The sequence below is a fragment of the Camelus dromedarius genome, chromosome 8, assembly GCF_036321535.1.
Source record: "Camelus dromedarius isolate mCamDro1 chromosome 8, mCamDro1.pat, whole genome shotgun sequence".
Lineage (NCBI taxonomy): Eukaryota > Metazoa > Chordata > Mammalia > Artiodactyla > Camelidae > Camelus > Camelus dromedarius.
In genome coordinates, this window is record NC_087443.1 from 58,496,754 (window position 1) to 58,518,763 (window position 22,010).

The window sequence follows — 22,010 nt, forward strand, 5'->3', positions numbered from 1 at the left end:
ACTGCCAACCTTGAAGCAATCTAATGTCTTCATTTTCACTCTCTTATGAGAAGCACACAAAACTTGAGGTTAGGAGAGTAAAACAAGAGTTATGTTTTCTGGCCTTAGGGTCCTCCACAGTGTCAAGTGGATAGCAAAAGTGCTCATTTTCAGAGAAAGATGCTAAGGGAAAGCATCTCTAAACTCACTGGATATAACTTTTGCTGTATAAATCTGTGTCTAATAAGTCTTGTTGTCTTGCCATCACCAAGCAGCATCTCTTCTGCTTTGGCAGCTTCCTTTTATTTCCTTGGTCTTCTGGTTGCTGACATTTGCCTTACTTGAGATAAGCCACCCTGCTACTTCCTTATTTGACCACTCTTTATATGATCTGGTTTGTTGGTATAATTCAAATAGTTTCAAAGAAATCAGTGTCTTTTTTACACCAAAGAACAGAGGTTCTTTGGGCCTTTTACAAACAGGGCTTATTAATCTTTGACTCATGAGAATATGATAAATGCCATTACATGTGTGTATCTATAACCTTTTACATATAGCTTTATATAGACTCCCTGAAGCACATCTGTGATGTCCCACAGGATCAGTGAACCCCAATTTCAAACCCTTGCTGTAGAAAATGGGAGAACCTGAAACATGCAAGAAACAAGAACCAGCAAGATGTTTTGTTATAAGAAGGATTCGCTTAGCATCATCCCAGGTTACTTTCCTGGACCAAATAGCTATCTGTTTTCCGGGTCTACAGTATTTGAGAAGGTCATTCTAGAATCAGTTCCCAAGTATACTGCTCGTTCTCTAGTCCAGGTTCTGCCACCCTCTAGCTGTGAAATCTTGGACATAATACTTACCCCCTCTGAGCTTCCATTTCTCATCTATAAAATGGGGATTAAAAACAGATGAACATAGTAGGCTGATATGAGGATTAAATGAGATAATACATAGAAAATATTTAGGACAGTGCCTAGCATAATAGTAGGTGCTCAGTGAATGCTAGCTAGCCTAGGTGCCGGTAGAACCGCAACTCTGCCCTTGGATCTTTGACCTGACAAAATAGCACAAATAACCCAGTGACTGAAATTTTCTTAATAAAGTCTTTCACTTTGCTTTTCTCTGTACTCGTAAAAGGAACTGCACTTAGATTCTCCAAAACAGTTGATTTGATCTGGCCCATTTGGTAAGGAATGTCTGACAAAAGTGCACTGTCTGATTCAGATGTAGTGATTGCTGTAGAAATTGGCTTTAGAATCTTCAGGGACTTCTGCAGTTGAACTGAGAAGACATCCTCATCAAGTACAGTGCTGCTAACACTTCTGGGTACTTTAGATTCCCAGCGACTCCTGTTTCTTGAAGAGCCTCTTTGTTTTTCAGAAAACTCTCAAAGGAGATTAATACTCCGCCCCATGGAGTTTTACTACAGACTTTCGGTGTCAGTATTTTATTCTTTGTGTCCTGTTTTTCTTGCCACATCTTAACAACAGCAGGGACAATATGAGATTTTGCTAGTCGGATGACTTCTTTGTTCTTTCTTTGGCTCTTTTGGGGAGTATCTGGCTTTGTGTTATCATTAAAAGGCAGTGTGGTATGGACATAGTTTCAGACTTGGGCTCTGTCATTTACTTTCTCTGCTGCCATAGGAAAGTCATGCCGCCTCTCTGTGCCCCCGTTTTCTCAATTTTAAAACAAAGAAGCTAGACTGATGACCTCCAAGTCTCTTCCATCTTTAAAATTTGGTAATCTTAGGAAGCAATTATTCAAAATGAAATATCCATCCTCTTGTAATACATGGGGTCTTATCCAGGTATGATTCTTGGTGCCACTTTCATGTTCCCAGCATTGTCAGTGAGCAAAACTAATGCATTACTGCCTTCTATCATCTGTCAGATGATACACACTTTATAACTGATGTATTCTGCTGTGAAGCTCTTTTGTCCTCTTTCTGTGCTTTTTTTTGGCAGGGTGGTAAACAGTTTCATTTTATTTATATATTTTAGAGGCAGTACTGGGGATTGAACCCAGGACCTTGTGCATGCTAGGCATGCGCTCTACCACTTGAGCTATATCCTCCTCTCTTTCTGTACTTTTGTTTGTTCAAAGGTGGTGGCTGTGCCATCTCACAGTTGTAGAGTCCGTCTCTGCTCCCCGTTGTCCACCCATCTGTAGTAATGCAAGGCCCAGTTCTCTGTCGATTCTTCCTTGCACAGACCCCATTCTCCGTTCATATTCTCTCACTAGCAGAGGCTTGCTCAAAGAATGCTGCTGGGCAAATGGTATGATGGTGTTAGTAATTTGAAAACTTCCTGCAGTAGGTGTTTTCCATTATTGACAATGGTGTTCTAGAAGAATATATGGCTCTGGCAAGAGTTTGGTCAATTTGTTCCTGCTCTTCAGGTATCACCTGTGTGCTAATGAAGCCATTGAGAGTGCTTTGTATGCAGTGGCTTATACCTGTGTTGGCTCAGGGGTCCTGAGCAGGCACCTCTTGGTGATGATTCTGATTTTACAGAATCTGCAGCGGCAGAAGCACAGCTGGATGCAGAGCATCGGGAAGCTTCTATGCTCTTTTTCTCATCCTGGGTCTCTTCTCGCACACTTAAAAAATGTCTGAAAGCACTTCCCAGATTCATTTTTTTCAACAGAATTTGGAAATGTGTCTCTCAATCAATAGTTCTGTGCTGATTTTCAGCAGGCAAAAGTTTCTATATGCTGGAAGTTGGACCATTTGCAAGAGAAGAATCCAATGGAAATAAACACTGCCATAGGGGTACCTCCAGGTTAGCTGGAAACACCTTTCTGGTATCCCACCTTTCCTCTTCTCTCCTGAAGCTATGTAAGGGGTTGTATGACACAACCTTAGAGTACAAGGAATTTGTGTGTGACATATTGTGGAAACCATGCAGCTGAAAATCAGAATTCAGATGCATTTAAATTCCAGTTTACTGAGAAAGAAGCATCCTTCTTTTCCTGGCTGCTCTGTGGACATTAGGCTCACAAGACCAAGAACTGGGTTGCTGTATTCTTCTAATTCAAAACCTCTACATCCTCCCTAACTCTCCTCTGTCTTGGGCCTTTTTTAACCACAAAATGCCATTTTATTCATCTCTCTAGGGATTGATATTCCTGGCTTGTCCACTTCACGTCCTCTCTGCTGAGAGATGGTCAGGAGGAATGTACCTTTAATTGACAATAGAAGTCAATAAAAACCAAAACCAAAAACAAAAATCCACAACACGGCAAACACAGATTCTTTCTTCTATCTCTCTGGGAGTCCAAAGTGATCTCTTATTTGACAGTTCGATTCTGTTGTTCGTTCTTGAGCTTTAAAATGTCAGATATTGGCTATAGTAGATAGGTAGAGAGGAAAATCATTCTGTTGCATGACAAAACTGAGTCCTGCACTTTCATCATCCTATAAAGATTCATGATCCATTGTTCAAACTGTTTGCAGAGAAAAAGCAGATTCAAACATTTACATTTTGCCCACCCTTTATCTCTTCAAAGGACACCAACATATATGAAACAGCTAGAAAACAATATAACTTACCTAGAATTGGCTATTGGCTATTAAGTGTAACAGATTGATTGATAGAGAATTAATCAATGTTTTTATTGAGCATCTACCATGTTCTCAACTGCAAACTAGAGCGGAAGACAGGACACTGCCCTCAGTTTGATTATAATCTGTTTGAGGAAGCAAGGCATGATATGAAACAACAGGGCTAATGCTTCATGAAATATACTGACATGGTAAACCAGGGAGCACAGGCACTATAGCAGTTTAAAAGAAAGAAACTTCTCCAATGGGCAGAACAGTAGGGATTTTAAGGCTTGAGCTGGAAGGGGAGGGAAACTATAGTAAGAAGAAGAAAATGACACAGCAAAAGCAGAGGTTTCACAGCATCCAGCCAGGGAAAACAGTCAAACTAAACCAGGAGGGGTTTATCAAAGGATCAGAGCTGAAAACAGTGGGTGGAGAAGAGTACCTGGAGGCTTTGGAAAGCCTGGCAGACTAGACTGCCAAAGAGACACTCAAACTGTAGACTAAGGAGAATCAATGATGGTTTTTTCAAGGGAAGTGATGTGATGAAAGCACATCAATGTTTCATGAGGACTAGCCAAGCAGCGACATTTGAAATTGAAGGAGGAGAATGTAGAGGGAGGGAATACAAATAAAAAACTGTTGTGGCAAACCAAGGGCAGGTGCTTAGGAACTGAGCTATGGAGGTGGTGGAGGAAATGGAGATAAGACAGATGTAATAGACATGGCTAAGGAGAATTGACAGTGCTTCATACACGGGTGGGGGAAGCCTATGTAAGAAGGATTCCAAAGTTTTTGGTCTGATGGTCTTCATGTGGGTCAGTAGAACTGACTGTGGGGAAGATGATCTGCTTTTATTCCTCTTAGGTTTGAGGTGACAGTGGGACAGCTAATGAAAATGTTCACAGGGAGCTGGGAATGCAAAAACCTGACCTGTATCTCTGTCCACTTAGAGAAGGATGAATCACTCAGATATGTTAACATAGCGGTGAGAAAACAGACTCTTCAGGAAAATTAAAGGGGAGGTCAACTTAAAAGGCAGAGGGGAAAGGAGAGAGACAGAGAGATGCTTTGGAATAGCCATCAGGAGGATAAGGACTAGGGCAATTGAGGAAAAGAAAGTAGGCCAGATATGCATAGTTCTATGACTTCCTCCAGCCACCAGCCACACCTTGTCTTCCCAGGGTTGGACAGAGGCACTAGACTGGGAGAGTGGCACTGGCTGAAGAGGGGTATAAGAATGTGGAGAGGATAAAGGGGACCCAGGACCCGGAAGAGGATGGAGTAGCCTCTGAGGCACAGAAGCATGGGAGAGGGCGAATTGTTGTCATTAGAGATTGGAGTGTGCCAAATTGCAAAGACGGTGGTGACCCCTTCATGGTGCTGGAAGGGGCAGGCAAGGAAGGGAGGCCATTCAGGTGCAGCTGTGTTCCAGAGGAGATGTCTTTGGACCATGGGTGTCTCCCTAATATTGACTTGCTTTGCCTTACCTCCAGGACACTAAGGAAAGCCCTTCCTCCCACCCTTCACACTCTAGCTAATAGACATCTCCAGGGACAGAAGTCCACCAGCTAGAGGGGGAGAGATGTTGCTCATTGGAACTTGATCTGATCCACTTGCACTGTTAGCTCAAAGCTCCCGATTTACTGCAGGGATGGTTTTCTATCATTTAACTGCCGTAAACACTAACAGCAAAATAGCCCATGGGCTGGCCTCCCTGCTCTTCATACCTGCCAGGACCAACCCCTGCAGCCCTACTTGGAGAGGACAAGGAATACCCATCAGCTCCTGTACGGGTGGTGGTGGGGCATCCTCTAAGCCTGAGGAAAGATGGGGTGTTAGAGAGGGGAGAAGTGAGCAAGATGATAGAGGTCCATTTGGCTACTGGAGAGACTACAGTTGAATATCTCACTGGGAAGCAGTAAATCCAAGCCATCTCCCTCCCTTCTCCATCTGGGTTTAGACTACAGAGACACAAGCAAAGACAGACAAGACACACATACATACACACACACACACACACACACACACACACACACACAAATGCACAGAGAGACCCACAAAGCTACACAGAGGAGAAGTGCACCCACCCAGCTGATCATAGGACATTTAGGTCACAAGCTTCGACACATGCGAGGGCATACCTGGACCTTCTCATTCAGATGTGCCCCTATGTGACTGTACTCAGGGCTTTAAGTTTCCTTTCCATAGGGCACCCTGGTGGGAGCAGAGGCAGGCCCCTCTCTTCCAGGCCTCACCCCTTCCCCTTTGTGTTTTTCCAGGTCGTGACATGGCGAGCACCACTCTGCCTGGTTACCCCCCTCACGTGCCCCCCACTGGCCAGGGAAGCTACCCCACCTCCACCCTGGCAGGAATGGTGCCTGGTAGGTGACAATGCTGTAGCTGCCTAATTTAGTTGGGGTAACTAAATTGTGGGTGAGCTACTGAGTGGTCTGTAGTCTGAGGCTGGGGGTGGGGGGTGACTCAACATCCCCTCGCCCCAAACCACTGCTGTTCTATCCCTCTCTCTCCCTAGAGGCTGCAGCCAGTCCTTCATTCTCCCTCATGAACATCCTAGGGAGGGAACTTGAAAAAGTGCCCCCTTTGTGCACCCTACTGGATGTCCTGTCCCCTCTGCAGTGCCCACCCACCCCAGCCTGTGCCCAGGGAGCACTCAGCCTCAGATCTGCTCCCAGTGCCCTAGCCCACCTCCAGCCAGCTGACACTGCTTGGAAGAGCCTGCCCTGGTTTCCATGGAAACTTGGAGCCAAGAACCATTTCCAGGGGCATGTCAGTCATTCAGACAAAGCCACCCTGGTCAACACCAACCCACAGGGAAGACCAGTGTTGAGAGCCGGCCGCACCCCAGGGAGAAGAGGGAGTTAGTCCCTAAGGAAAGACAAACAGAAGACAGGCTGTGGCAGGAATCAGAGAGACTAGCTTCAGAGAAATAATCTAGAGCACCCCCACATCTCCTCAGAAGATCCCCGGGCCCTCATTGCTCTTCCAGGGCCCTGGTCCATCCCTGCCTGACAGGAGCTGGGTCTGGGCTGTGTGGATCAGAGAGACAGGCTATATTTGGGGTCTGGTGACTGTAGCTGGAGGTTGTGCTCTTCCCAACCCCTCACCCCAGATTGGGAGCTGGGCTTGAAGCCAAAGAGTTGAAGCTCCTATTCATATAAACACCAAAAAAAAAAAAAAAAACCCTCTTGTCTTAAAGAGGCTGAGACTCACTGGGCCTGCAACCCACTCCTGCTGGCTGCCTTCTGTGTGCCCCTTCCCTGAAGCTCAGTTCTCAAGAATCTCTCAAGGAGGAGTATAGAATAGGGTGGGTGGCCCCATTCCTGGACAGCCTTGGGTAAGCAGAGCTTGGGGAGGGGATGGCAGAGAGGAAGATTGCTGTCAGGTGGTGTAGAACAGGGGCTGAAGGGAGTTGGAGGAACTGGGTAAGGAGAGTTGGGTGTGGGTAGGAGGAAATCCCTCCCAGATTTTGCGTGGGGGGGGGGTGGAAATGTTGGGGGCAGGGAGATTCTTCCCAGAAGGTCCCAGCAGCGAGCAGGTGGAGGCTGGAGAAGGTCTTAGAGAGGTGGGGGTGAGGGAGGGGGTAGTCTGCAAGGAGGTGGGGATGAGGGGAGCCGCAGAGAGCTCATGGTGGCAAGGGGGGAGTCGTTAAACAGAATCTAGTGCTGATGAGGAAATTACACTTGTTTCATTAGCGATGGGGAAGGAGATAGCTCAGTTCCTCTTGGTCACAGTTGAGCTCAGAAGCTCATTATCCTGCTGCACGCATGCTTTCCCTCCTCGTCAATAAACAGGCTTTCCAGTGGCTGCATCCCCCACCCCCACCCCAGCTCCCTCTCCGAGAGGGGCCCCTTCTCCTCTACTTAACCCGCGGTTAGGGATCACTGTAAACAGTCTGGGGTCATCACACAGGAGAAAGGGCGAGGGGGAAACCCGGAGGCCTGGCCTTTCTCCCGCGGAGGGAGGGAAGCAGCTTCCGGCTCCCAGCCCACGGGGCCCTTCGCTCACCGCTCGCGGACCGGCGGGCAGTCCACCTGCATCCCGCCGCCTCCTTCCCCTGCTGGCCCACGTATCGAGTCTCTAGAGGGAAAAGAGGGAGAGGGGTGTTTCCCAGCAGAACCCCCACCCCTTGCACTGGCACCGTGCTGAGACGCCATTCTCAGGACTTTCTGGGACAAAGTGTCCCGAGGGCCTGTCTTGGCCACCCTCCCCCTCTTCCACCCTATGGAGCTGTGGCTCTTAGAACCAGAGTCTCCACTAAAAAGGCCCTAGCCCCCTACGCAGCGGCGTAGGCGGGCTTGGACCCGGAACAAACCCTTCCTGGGTGGCCCGGAGCGCCTCCGCTGGGGAGCCCCGGGCGGGCAGTGCCCCGCAGCCACCTCCACGCCAGTGTAGGAGGTGCGTCGGTGCTTCTGCACCATCCCCCCACCGCAGGGTCTCCCCACGCCGACCCGGTGGGTTGCTCCGCCTCCACCCGGCCGCCAGCCCGCAGCGGGCATTGCCCTGCCCGCCGCCCCTGCACCTCGGACCCGGGGGAGGCCTCTGGCCGGGCACGTCGGGTCCGCCCTAGCATTGCTCGTGTCTGATCCCCACTCCCCCGCCCTCCCGCAGGGAGCGAGTTCTCCGGCAATCCGTACAGCCACCCCCAGTACACGGCCTACAACGAGGCTTGGAGATTCAGCAACCCCGCCTTACTAAGTGAGTACGCCACCTGGCTGGCCGGCGGCTCACCGCGTCCGTCCGCCCGCCGGCCAGCTCGGCCGTGCTGCTTCCGGACGCGGGTCCGACTCCCCGCGACCCAACCTTTGGATGCCCAACCGTGCAGGCTCGTTAGCGCAGCGCTGAGGCCCCGGGATCCCTAGAGGACGCCCGCGCCTCCCGCCCCTTTCCTCCCCTCTTCTCCCTCCTGGGTCGCAGGGAGGCTCTGCGCCGCCCCTACCCTCGGTCTCCGATCAGGACCCACTCCCACCCAGTGAATGCAGCTCTCCTGGGGACAACCGGCCCCACAGCCCAGCCAAGGTCTCCCTGCCAGGATCCAGCCAGACCCCAGCCCGGGGAGGTCTTTTTCTTTGTTTTTCTTTCCTTTTTTGTTCTCCTGTTTGTCCTCTCACCCAGCCCATTCTTCTCCTGTGTTAACTTCCAGGTTCCCCTTATTATTATAGTGCCGCCCCCCGGGGCTCCGCCCCTGCCGCTGCTGCCGCTGCCTATGACCGCCACTAGTTACCGCGGGGACCACATCAAGCTTCAGGCCGACAGCTTCGGCCTCCACATCGTCCCCGTCTGACCGCCCACCCCGGAGGGAGGGAGGACCGACGCGACACGAAGCCTCCCGGCCACCGCCCCAGACCCAGCCCCATCCCAGGACCCCTGCAGCCCTTCACTTCACCCCGTCGAAGGCCGGACAGGACGGGTGGAATTGCGGGCGGAATCGCGGGCGGGACCCTCAGGCCCGGGCCCGCCGCCCCCAACCCCGCCCGCCTCCGCTCCCCGCCTGCCTGGACTGCGCGGCGTCGCGAGGAGGGCCCGACCCAGCTTGTCCCCGCCTCGCCCAAGCTGGCCCCGGAGCCTATCAGCCACACGGCCGGACTCTGGCCCCGCCCGCCGCTGCGCGCGGGGGACACGTTTCTGTGACACACAATCAGCGCGGACTGCAGCGCGGCTCAGCCCTGGAGCAGCCCGCCTCGGACGCTTCCGCGCCAGGAAGCCTCGCTGGAGGGACTGGGCAAAGGAAATTAAGAACAAAACTACTTTCTGTTGTAGGAGGAAGAGCCTCCTGCCGAGCCCTCGGGGAAAAGTCCTTACCCCCGCACCAGCCGGACTGACACCATCCTCCCAGTGTGCCCTGCCCCAAAGGTGGAATGGAATGGTGGTGTACAGGGGGCCAGGCTCTAGGGACACGGGTTGGGGTCGCCAGGTATTTCTAAGGTTGAGACCCAAGGCACGCAGGCTCCAGCAGCCCGCACTCACAGAGCCGACTCTTGGCTCTTCCCTACTCCACCTCAACAGCCCAGTTCCCCAGGGCCCAGGCACTTCCTACTAGTGACCAGACTCTCAGCTTCGCCTTGCCCCTACCTCAGCATCTCTTCCATCTGCTGACCTCGCAGTTCCCCCTCCTGCCCGTTATTTCCCCATCCCACGACGCTTTGCATCTCTCCTCCCTAACTCGCAGCCCCAACGGAGGCTCTCCCGTGCCTGCCTCAGGACCAGTTTCCGCAGGCCAAGGGCACTGGTCTTTCCCAAGCAGTTACTTGATGTCCCCCTCCCCCGATACAGACTCTCAATCTGCTGGTGGTAGGAGCAGGTTCTGGGCTGCCGTCTGAGCTGCGCGGGGTGGAAGTGGGGGACTGCCCACCCCCAGCCTCCCCCTCTGGCAGTAACTGAACAGAACCGCAAAAAGTCTACATTTATTTAATATGATGATCTTTGCAAAAAGGAAAACAAAACAAAACCCCAACAGGCTGCTGCTTTGTAGAAAGACGGTGTGTGTCGTGTGAAGGCGAACCCCTGTGTATATAACCCCGCCCTATCCACCCCGCCCCGCCCAGTAGAGTCCCCTTGGCCCGCCCGCCCTGCCTGTAGATACGCTCCGCTGTCTGTGCTGTGAGAGTCGCCGCTCGCTGGGGGGGAGGGGGGGGACACAGCTACATGCCCACTAAAGCACAGCACGTCCTGGGGGAGGGGGGCATTTTTTTATGTTACAAAAAAATTACGAAAGAAAAATCTCTATGCAAAATGATGAACATGGTCCTGTGGACTCCTCTCGCCTCTGTTTTGTTGGCTATTTCTCTGTAATTCCGTGTTTTCGCTCTCTCCTCATCCTTTTCCTCTGCATCTCTCCCCTCTGCTTCTCTCCCCCTCTGTCTCTGTCTCTCTCCGTCTCCGTCTCTTGTCTCTCTCTGTCCCTCCCTCGGCCTTTCTCCCCAGCCCTGCCCCGGCCGCCTTGCCCTCTGAGGCTAGATCAGAGGTGGCAGCTCTAGCCCCAGGGCTTGCCCCTCGCGGCTGTGCCCCGCGCGCCCTGGGCCGCCGGCGGCCGGGCCGCCCCGCCCTGGAGTTGCTCTCTCCGTAGCAGCGATGCGCCCTGCATGTCTCCTCACCCGTGGATCGTGACGACTCGAAATAACAGAAACAAAGTCAATAAAAGTGATAAATAAATAAATAAATAAAAATCCTTGAACAAATCCTAAAAGGCTTGGAGTCCTCGCCCAGATCTCTCTCTCCCCTTCGAGCCTTTTTATTTGAAAAGGAAAAACGAGAAAAGAGATTAGTTTAAAGGAACTGCCGTTGCCCAGCCAGGCTCCAGTGGCCCGAGCGGGGCAGCGAGCGAGTCAAGGTTTAAACTCCGAGGCCCGACCCATTCCAGTCCCTGTGGGGCTGGCCAGACAGGGGCCCCAGACCCAGGACCCAGCCAAACCCTCAAAACCCGATGGCTCTGGTCTCCTTGGCCACTTACAGCGCATCGGTTCGTTTTAATTCTTTTTCTTTTCTTTTCTTTTTTTCTTTTCTTTTCTTTTCTTTTTTCTTTTTTCTTTTTTTTTCTTTCTTTTTTTTTTTTTGGTGTGTGCACATGAGAAATAAATAATTAATAATAATAATAATAATAAATAATAATAATAATAAAATTTTGTATGTCACTCCCCATGGCTCCAGGTTTGTCTCTACCTGCCAACAGGCCTTCCCTCAAACTGGTCGATCCCCAAAAAATACTTCATAATCCTCCTAGCTACACTCCCATTGCGACGCCCTTCCCACCCCTTTGCCGAGACACTCTCGTTGTTGGCTGAAAGCAGGCAGTGGCCCAGACAAGCCTGCCCGCCAGTAGTAACTCTCCCCTCCCCAGCCCGACCTCGCCCTTGGGGCTGAGTTTTCGATTTGCAAAACTTCAGAATAACTTCGAGTGAGCCAATTTGGTCGCCCTGCCTCTCTAACCACACCCAAACTTAGGGTGCAGGCTCTCAGAACGCGACGATGGAGGCCCTCTCTGCGTGGGTGGAGGGTTGCTGTCCTGTCTCCTTCTTCCGCTCCTCCGCGCAGCTGCAATTTTTATCCCCCGGATCTGTATCCAAACCGCTGAGACCGCGGACGCTTGCCACAGGTTTCTTCGCTGCGCTTTTACTTCCCTGCCCGGACAGCGCCCAGCACTGCAGAGACCCGCGGAGAACCTGCGGGCTCAAGCCACCTCGCGCGCCCCTTGTGCCTTTCGGTGTCCGGGCCTGGGCGAGCAGCAGCTTGGATTGGTGCGGTCTGGTCTATCCCGGAGAGGGCGCGCATATGCCTAGGTCGGTGGGTGGTTGGTGGGTCGCTCCCATTTCTGTTGGTCTGCGTGGGTCTGCATGTCCCTGGGTGGGTCTAGGGGTGGGGAAGTGGGAGAACTGTTTATTTTTTCAGACACCCTTATTGTTCTTGTGCCTGGGTGTCGAATGAAGGATCAGTGTGTCTGTGTCTTTCTGTTCCTGTTTGGGGGAGGGATGGAGTGATTGTCCTGGCTGCTTCTGAGATACCTGTAAGGGGTCTTCTCTTCTTACCTTTAGTGGCCTCCCAGTTCCAGCTCTCCAACAAAGGCCACAGAGTCCACCTAGTCTCTGCCCTTGGATGCTTTCCTGCTTTGCCCCTGGGAAACCTTGCCAGTTCAGCTTCCATCTCTGCCTCCTCCCACTTGAAAGGCTCTTGAAGCTCTGAGCTGCCAGGAATGGCTGGGCAGCTGCAAGCAGAGCCTAGAGGCAGACTAAGGAGTGACTTTTCCCACTGGCTCAGGGCAGTGTCTCCTAGACACTTCCTTCCCCTCATGATTCCAACAGGCCTACCTTTCCCGAAGCCTATTTGCCCAGCCTGCCCACATCAGGACACTGCAGGTACCCCCAACAAATCAGCAAGCCTCTAATCAGGTCCACCCCCTTCCTTCTCCCTGCCCACCTGTGTCTCCTCCCTCCTCCCCATTTTAGCAAATGATAGTCCCACCTTCCATCCTGCCCAGTGCTGCTCCTCTTGATCACCAGTCTCTTAGAAGAGTGGTCTTCAAATTTCTTTGATCATACACCCTAGTTGTAAAAAGCATTCTGAATGTGTACTCCCAATGTAAGTACATTTACTTATTTCCAAATTCCATAAATGTACTACTAGACTAGCATATTATGAATCATATAAGACATAAAACAGAAAAAGAATGAAACTGGAATACATAGAAATAGAAGTTCTAATGCTGTCTTCTCATACCTCAATGGATTATCTTGCACCCCCTGGAAGATGTGCACCCCACTTCAGACATCCTGCTCAGAACCCATGAAAACCCAGCATGGCAGAACTCCTGATCATTGCCTGATGCCCAGCAAGTGAATTCCTGGATGTTGTCAGAGTACTGGATTGGCCCAGTCAGTGCTGTGGTCATATGGAGCAGGCTGCCTGGCCCCCATCACCTGGCTTTGCTTCCTGGTGCCCCCACAATGGGAGCCCTGTCCTGCTCAACTCATCAGATTGGGAGCCAGGGCCTCTTACCTTGGTCCCATCAGAACTTCTTACCTTCTGTTCTATTTCTGGTCTCCTACATACCAAATTGGACAGTGACAGTCTGCTGTCAACAGTGACCACCTCTGGCCAGAAGCTTTCTTGCTGTGCCCCTCCTGAGGTGCTGATTTCTGCTTGGAATTAGCCTGAGGGCCCCAAAACATGTTCTCTAGTCCTTGACCAGTTGCCTGTTCTAACTGTAGTCCCATTTACCCATCCTGACTGCAAATAGGGCCTGCTCTCTAGCTTCATTTTTCCCCAGAACTCACCTAATTCTGACTCTACTAGCCCTGTCCCTACCCCACTCCCACAGAGCTCCCAGCTGAGGTGCACCAAGTATGACAGTTAGAAACTGTCCCAGGTTGAGGGAGCAGCAGAAGCAAAGACACAGAAATATACCAGATAAAATGTGGCTAGAGTATCAGCTACCTGGGGAGAGACAGAGAGGGTTGGGGGAAATGGCAGGAGGTGAAGCTAAAAGTAGTTATGAGCCAGTACATTGGAAAAGTCAAAATGGTATCCATCACTTAATGGCTTCTTTAAAGAAGCTGCCCCATTCACAGCCCCTCCTGCCCATGTAGCCACCAATGATTGTTACTGCAATTGGATTCATGCACAAATCCAAGCTCAGCCAATCAGTCTCCCTCTCTTAGGACAGAGAAATAGGAAGTATGGAGAGAATGAGGCCATTGACCATGAGAGGCAAAGCCCAGTGGAGACCTTGAGAGGATTCCCTAGTCTTCTTCATCTCAGTCAAGGACCAGTAGCACAAGCCAAAACCCCAAATCTTCCCTGACTCCTCCTGTCTTTCCCACTCCAAATCTGATCTACTAGCGAAAATCAGACAACTCTACCTTTAAAACAGATCCAGAATTTGACCACTTCCGATGATCTGCACTGTACCATCCTGGTCCAAGCCTCTATAATCCTTCACCTTGATTTGCAAAAATAGTTCTAATTAGTCTTCTTATTTTCATCTTTGCCCCACCCACCCTAGTCTATTCTACCCCCAGCAGCAGAGTGATCCTCCAAAGTGAAAATCAGAGCATGCTCCTCTCTGCTCAGAGCTCCCCAGTGGCTCCCCATCTCCCTCAATGTCAAAGTCAGGATCCTAAAACTGATCTATCAGGCCCTACATATTCTGGCTATCCTCCACCCTGTCCCCTCACCTCCACCTCTACCACCCACCCCCAGCTGACTGTGCTCTGAGCCTGCTGACCTCTGTGCTTCAGTCACACCAAGCACAAGCCTTCTCAAGACATCAAGACGTTTGCTCTTGACGTGCCATTTCCTCCAGGCAGCCCCATGACTGGCTCCCTCACTTCCTTAAGATCTCTGCACACCCCCTTCCATTTGAAATTGTCCCTCCATCATTCTCTGTAGTTCTCATGGGACTGTCAATGAGAATGCCCTGTCAGCTCCTGACCATAGATGTGGGCCTGAGACCTATGTCTCGCTGATGGGAACGTCATGTCCCTGTTCAAAGCACATAGAGCCAAGTTAGGAAGAGTTCTCTCAGAAGGCTTGTTATAGGGGACTGGAAGAGAGGGGGTCTCTTCTTCTTTTGGACTGTGAGCTGCAGTGATGAGGGCTTTGGACCCTAGGGACAGCTCCCCAGCACACGGAGAGTGCCTGCCCGAGAGTGCAGTGGTCACACTCAGAGTCAGGCAAGGACACACATAGCTGAGAGGCAGACAGAAAAAGAGCTCTGGTGGTATCATTCAAGCCCCTGGAGCCAGCTAGGCCCAAAGCAAGGCCACTTGCAAGGGTCATAAGCCAGTATGTTCTCCTCTTTTTCACTTCAGCAAAACGTGTTGGGTACCTGCCAGTTGTAACCCAGAAGTTCTGACTTAGTTCTGGAGGGCATGAATGCCCTGTTATGCACGTTGGATTTTTTTCTATAGGCAATGAGAGCCATGGACAGTTTTTGGACAAGAGAGAATGGTGTGATAGACCTGAGTTTTTGGAGAAGCTCTCCATCTGTAATGTGAGGAGTGGGATACAAGGAGAGACAGTGGGTACACAGAGACCGGGACGAGCTCACTACACTGGTCCAGGCAAGAGGTGGTGGGGTCACACTAAGGATTAGCTCAGGAAGGCCCTTGACATGGAGACATGACAAAGTTAGACTTTCAAGTAAAAGAAGAAAAGTGCAGGGCGGGTGGTTATAGCTCAGTGGTAGAGTGCACGTTTAGTATGCAGTATGCACGAGGTCCTGGATTTAATACCCAGTACCTCCATTTAAAAAAATGCGGAATGGTGAACACATTGTGCAGGAAAAAGGGGAAAGAAGAATTTTATCACATTCACTCATACACAAAAATGCTGGAAAGATAAATAATAATCTAATTTAGAAAATGGTTATCTCTGAGCAGGAAACTGTGGGTGGGGACTGGGTAAGGGTTAGATAACTGTGAATATGTTTTTTAAGGTAATTTTGAGTTTATTAAAATTTAGATTAAAAAAGTAAAGAAACAGACAACCAGGTCCTCAACACATATAAGCGTAATTGTTTAATGAATAAACCAGAGTTTGCTTTTTTTCTTGTGTGACTGAGGGAAGGGCCATTGGATTTGGTGAATAGGGGTCACCTGGTAATCAGAAAGCTAGTGCTTTTCTGAAGGTAGAGGGAGGGCTTCTAGGGGAGGGGTGGCTAAGACCAGAGGAAGTAGATGGAGGCAGAGTGTCAACAATTCTTTTGAAAAGTTTAGAAGAGAGGGGAACGCAAGGAGGGCCAGGAGATGCTGGGGTCAGTGAGCTCAAGGGAGGGTCCTTTCAGACTACGGATGATATGGACAAGTTTGCGGGCTGAGGCAGAGGGTGGGAGGCAGGGCGGGAGAAGAGAGGCTGTTTGGAGATGGACTGAGGGGCTTATGGAAGGAGGCCTGAAAGAATGGCATGGAGGCATAGGGGTGAGTGGTGGAGGAGAATTAGAGAATTTTGCTGAGGGAAGGCAGATCATGAGGGTGTGGGGGCTGTATAGTTGCTCAGAGAGATTACAGGAGACACAATTGCTGTCTGCTGAGAGTTGGGAGAGAAGGACTGGGTCCAGCCTTGATGAGGGTAAAGAGTTTCAGAAGAATCCTTTTCAGAGATTTAGAAGGTAGTCTATGAGAGCAGAAGGAGCATGCTGCCAGGCAGCAGTAGGGAGAGCACCTGGGGTGGCAAATCCTTGCCTTGATCCAGGGCTCTGCTTGCCCTGGAGGGCTCCATGTCTCTGGACACAAGTTTCAGGGCCCCCAGATTGCATCACTCTCCCCTCCCCCACCTGATCCACATCCCCTTCCTCCATGTGGCCTCACTACTTGATTGAACCCCAGCAGCTCCTCGGGCCATTCCCATGATCTGATCTTTGGGACTGTCCATCCTCAGGTGCCCAGGTTCGGCCTCAACTTCCTGGTAGAAGAGCCACCCAGATGCAACCTAGAGGCAGAACGAAAAGACCTCTCCAAGCTAAGAGCAGAAGGGACCCAGAAGTTGGCTCCCAAGATCAACAAGCCCTTCCCTCTGCCTATGCCTCAGTTTCCTCATGTGTAAAACCAGATGACCTCTAGGACTCCTTCCCACTTTGACATTCTAAGCTTCTGCAGTTGTATGTGGTAGGTGGCGAGGCAATTTCTGCGGCCAGGAGAAGTTCACGAAAGCTCTGTGGAAGTGGAGTGGGTTCATTCTGTTGGGGAAGGAGATGGGGGACTTTTTAAGGTAGAAAATGAGGCATAGATTTATTTATTTGTTGCCATCTTTCCCATCTGGGAGTCAGTACTGCATTTTCCCATGTCTCTTTCCAGTGTCTGTCCAGAGATCTCTAGAAGAATGCTGGGGACCACTGAAGGTGCAGGGTAGGGGACTAAGGGAGGGAGACAAAGGAAGCAGCTATTTGGGGCCAACTATATTTCCTACCTCCCCCAACACCCCCGCCTGCCCAAACCATCGCAGTACCCTAATTAACCAGTCCCTTAGGCCCCTGTTAGCCAGGCCGGCTGAGCGCCCAACTCCCTGGGGACCAGCCCCTTACCCCCAAGACTAATCAATCCCTTTGCTCCTTGAGTGCATGAGCATGCACACACACACACACTCTTTCTCTCTCTCTCTCTCTCTCCCCCTTATTCTCTCCCAGAGCCCCAGTCCCCATTCCAGTCTTCAGAGGGTTAACATAGGGTAGTGCTGAATTTCCCCAATGAAGACACCCCACTTCAGATGATTGAAGGGTTGGGAAGAAGCCAGGCAAAGTTTGGAGGGTCCTCTCCAACTTAGGGTTTTCTCTCAAACTTGTGGGATCAAGGATGGATAGCAAAGGATGCAGCCATGATTGGGGTGCTCTAAGGCACCCCAAGCCCTTAGGCTGGCACCTCTCAGGTCTCTACCTATGGTCACTACTCACCCCACCCAAACCCCCTCCCCCCTTCATCTCAGCCCCCCACTCATTTCCCCATCCCCCTACCCCCTGACACCCGCACTGTCAGCCCAAACACATGATAAATTGCCCTGTCAACAGAATTCATTCAGGGACCAATTAATTCCACAGAAATGAACCAGGAGCCATCAGTTGCTGAAAAACTCAGAGTGTGGGGAGTGGAGGGAGGGGGTGCAGGCAGGGGGGTGGGCGGCAGAGGAGGGGATGAGGAGGCTGGGGAAGTTAGTCTGACAGAAATTGGTCATTTAATGCTTAAGTGCACGCTAGACAGCCCTGTCATCGCCCGCGGCCCCTGTGCGGGATTAATTATCAGAGGAGGAGAGGGCAGCCCAGCCCAGCCCAGCCGTCTGTCACCAACAAAGGCTAGAGTTACCCAGGACTTGGCCACCCTGAGTCCATTTCCAAGTCTCCAGGCCTCCTGTTCCCTCAGCTTCCAGGTCCCCCCGGATCCCAATCCTAGGCCCAACTTCATCTCTTAGACCCTCAGCCGCATTTAGTCAAGGCCTTGCCATCAGCTATCTTAATCAGAAAGGCTTCTTTGGCCCGTTGACTGGGTAAGGCTCCATAACTCCCTGTGCTCCCCTATGATTATCCTCAACCATCTTGGGTGATAGTTTGTGCAGAGTCCAAGGCATGATTGTCCCAACTGTTGGTCCTAATCTGAGGGAATGGCACCATCTTCCACTCAACTGCTCAAGTGAGAATCCCACCAGTCATCATTGAATCTTCCCTCTTCTTCATCCCACTCAGCCAATCAGATCCAGTTGCCATCAGTTCAACTTTCTATTCGACCTCCTGGTAACACAGCAAATCTAGGCCACCTGCTTCTAGCTACCCCCTACCACCATCAGTAATTCTGCCTGTTCTCCTGATTAAGGCTCTTGCTTGTAGCTGATGTTATCTTTTAAAATGCAAATAATACCCTGCTGTGCTCCCCACCATACTCACACATACACAATAACTTCCAGTTTAAGACTCTTTGGTAGACCACCATGGGCTTGCAGGAGGTCAAGTCCAAACTCTTGACTCACAAACCACAAAGCCCTAACCTCTGCCACAAGCCCAGCCTCACCTCCAGCACGCTTCCCCTGCTGTCTCTGCTCCAGCCCCACTGGCCTTCCCTTCCCGCCTTTGCCCACACTGATCTTCTCAAAGCCTGAAAAACTCTTCCTACCCTGTGACACCCACCTTCACTTGACCAAATCCTATTCATCCTTGAGATCTCAGAATGCCACTCCCTCCAGGAAGCCTTTCCTTACTTACCTCATGAGGTACTTTTATAGCCCCCAACCTTCCCCATTCATCAACATGTCACCCTACTTGTCCACGTCCTCTCTCTCCACCAAAATGTTGTTTCATGAGAATGGAGTTCATGTCTTTATCCCTGGAGCCTGGCACTTAATGGATACTAGAAGATATTTGTTGAATAAATAAATGAATGAATAAAGCCCTGATCTTGTCTTGGCTCTATCCCTGGCCTAATTCTGGGGCCAAGCTCTGCAGTCAGACCTCTTCTAGCAGCCCAAGACACGCTGGGGTGGCTGGGAAGATGAGAAACCCCCAGGGAACACTCAATCAACCTGTGAGCCCATCAGACTGACCCAAATCAGCTGTCCTGGGTGGGTTGGGATGAGGCTGATGAGAAAACATCCAGCAACTAGAATGAATAGCCACAGAGATAAAATTAGGAAAGAAAAAATAAGAAAAATAGAGGATAAATACAGAAAGTATAAACATCTGATTAATGGGAGTCTCAGAAAAAGAGGACAAAGAAAATGGAAGTGAGAAAACTATTTTAAAAAATATTCCATAAGTTTTCTCAAAATGAAAAGCATGAATTTCTAGACTGAAAGGGACTATTAGATACCCAGCACAATGGATTAAAAAATTTCCACACCAAAACACATAATCATAAAGTTTTAGAACACCAAAGGATAAAGAGACACTTCCAGAATGAGAGAAAGAGGGGAAATACAGTAATTTAAAAATAACAGTGGCAGCAAACTTCCCAACAGCAACAATAAACTATTAGATAAAGGAACAATATCTTCAAAATTCTTAGGGAAAAATACTTTCAAGTTTAGAATTCTATACCCAACTAAAATATCAATCGAATATGAGACTAAAATATTTTTCACACTTCCAAATTTCCCCAAAATTCCCATGCATTCTTTCTTTAAAAATTACTGGATAATGTTCTTCATCAAAAAATGAATGAGTAAACCAAAAAAGAGGAACACTTAGGTCTAGCAAAAGATTTAACACAGGAGAGGGATGAGGAGAATTCCCAAAATGATGGAGAAGGGAAATTTCATAATGATAGTTGTGCAACATATCCATGGAGTAACCAGTACAGACAGGCATTAGAACAGGTACACCACATATAGCTGTGTAAATTGTTCACTGACCACAGGTGTCTGGTTTGGGGGCCATAAATGAGAACCAAAATTCATCTTGCACTATGCTTGCCAAGTCATATTCTTGATGCATCAAACCTAGATGAAGAATACATCCTTACTAATTGATCTTCCCAAACAGAGCACTATTCTGTAATTTGTCATCCCAGGAATCTCCTTTTTACAATTCATCTGTCCAGAGGGGGTGCCTTTAAAAAATTTACTCTAAAGGGACATTTGTGTTAGTGATGGCCCTGAATGGAAAAATCATAGGTCCAAAAATGATGTCACAAATAAAAACATGGTAACAATAGATTACAAAATATGCTTGACAAAAAGTATGTTTCATATTTCTTTTTTGGAATCTGGACATGAATTAGGAATAAGTAGCTAGAAAATTTAGCAGCTTGTTGGGGGGAACTGAGGCAATTATTAACTGGAAAAACAAACAGTTATGCAAGAAATAAAATGTGATGAAAGTCACATGACTCAAATAGTCAATAACAGATAGTCAATAAATAATACCTAAAAAATGAAAAGTCAAAAAAGCAAGATAAACATATTTCAATAGAAATAAATAAGCAAATATCAGAATATGTAGCTAAATAATTTTAAAATAGTAGTCTATGGGGAGCTAGTAAGGGATAGCTATAAACTTCTATCAGTTTAATTTTTGAGTTATGACTGAAATAGGGGATGGGAGGTAGTAGGGAAAGGGAGAACCCTTTCTTCTTTTAAACGGTTATATTTTTATTTTTATCTTACAAATTCTTATGCCATGCACTGTTTATTTAATCCTCATAACAGTTTGAGGTGGGTACTAGTATCATCCCCATTTGACAGAAAAGAGTTGGCTATCATTTCAAGTTTTTTCAATAAGAAGGAGTTCCTTTTTAAATAATAATTTTAAAAATAATGGGCCATATAAATCTATTTCCCTTCTCAAATGACAACCACTTGGCTATTATAATTCTTTCATTCTCCAGTATAAAAAGTCCCTGTTCTTCCAATGATACCTCAAAGGTAAAATTATACATTGCAGTTATTAATAACACTTTTTTTCACTCTCAAATGTATCCCAGTTTAGCTAATATTTTATGGTCACTCTACTCATAGGACTCTGTGTTTAGATCCTTTACAACGGGTGTTGCCCTCCCTGGACATGACTCTTAAGAATGGTCCTCAGCCTTGAACCTGGCAAAATTTGGAACCTTAGTGGGACCATTGACCTTTCTTATTCCAAGCTTTCTGCATCTATTAAGGCACATTGAGAACCTGGCATCATCTTACTCCTGACAGCACCACGCAACTGATTCACAATGAGTTATCTGTCACATAAACTTGGTCTTTTTCAAGTGATTCATTCTTAAACCAGGGCTCCCAACCCTATATTTGTGCCTTTGATCTTTTTAACTTGACTGCAGAACTCCATATCCACCCTCCTCCAAATGTCATTTGTTCACGTAGGATCATTGTTCCAGCCTGTCAAGATCATTTCTAATCGCAATTCTGTCATCCAGCATATTAGTGATTCTGTTCCTCTTTGTGTTGTCTGGAAGTCTGACGAGCTAGACACCTACATTTTCATCTGAGCCATTGATAGAAATATTACATGACCAGGGCTGAGTCACAGGTTCAAAGGCCTCCTACTGGAAAGACATAAGCCCTACCATCATCACACCTCTTTGGGTGCAGTGAGTCACCAGTTATGAATCCTCCAAGCAGGGCCATCATACAGCCCACATTTCTTCACTGTATCCACGAGAATAATATGAAAAACTGCTTCATATCCTGTTGAAAGCAAAAAACAGTATCCTCTGCATTTCCCTAATCTCCTCATTCAGGTGTCCTTATTAACAAAAGAAGTGTGATATTCTGCTCTTTGGCATGTGTTCTTAGAGAACTTGTTCTGGCTTCTGCCAAAAGGTAGACACGTTCTCCTTGTTAGGCATTGCCAGACCTCATATATAATCATCATTTCCAGAATTTTGTCAGGAACCAACATCAATCTTGACATCCTTTAATATCCAAATGCATTGTCTACTCCTTGCTGAGCATAATGGTAGTAGTCGTGAATTTCCATCGCATAGCACCCCTCCAACCCTCCAAGATTCTCCAAAGGTCACTGAAAGCAAATTCCTGATCACAA

The 22,010-nt window shown here is 48.9% G+C and overlaps 1 protein-coding gene across 6 annotated transcripts in view; it reads left to right on the plus strand.

Annotated features, from left to right (window-relative positions):
- The window catches only part of PAX2 (paired box 2), a 78,910-nt gene extending 67,726 nt beyond the window's left edge, over window positions 1-11,184 (plus strand). For 4 of the 6 annotated variants that reach the window (XM_064488335.1, XM_064488334.1, XM_031461611.2 and 1 more), the window contains 3 exons: window positions 5,815-5,916; window positions 8,165-8,251; window positions 8,716-11,184. In XM_064488335.1, coding sequence (XP_064344405.1) covers window positions 5,815-5,916; window positions 8,165-8,251; window positions 8,716-8,837 — 311 coding nt within the window. In that variant the 3' untranslated portion in view covers window positions 8,838-11,184. Of the gene's footprint in view, window positions 1-5,814; window positions 5,917-8,164; window positions 8,252-8,696 lie in introns of all 6 variants that reach the window. The other 2 variants (XM_064488333.1, XM_031461612.2) reach the window with 1 other exon arrangement.
- The last annotated feature ends 10,826 nt before the right edge of the window (window positions 11,185-22,010 follow it).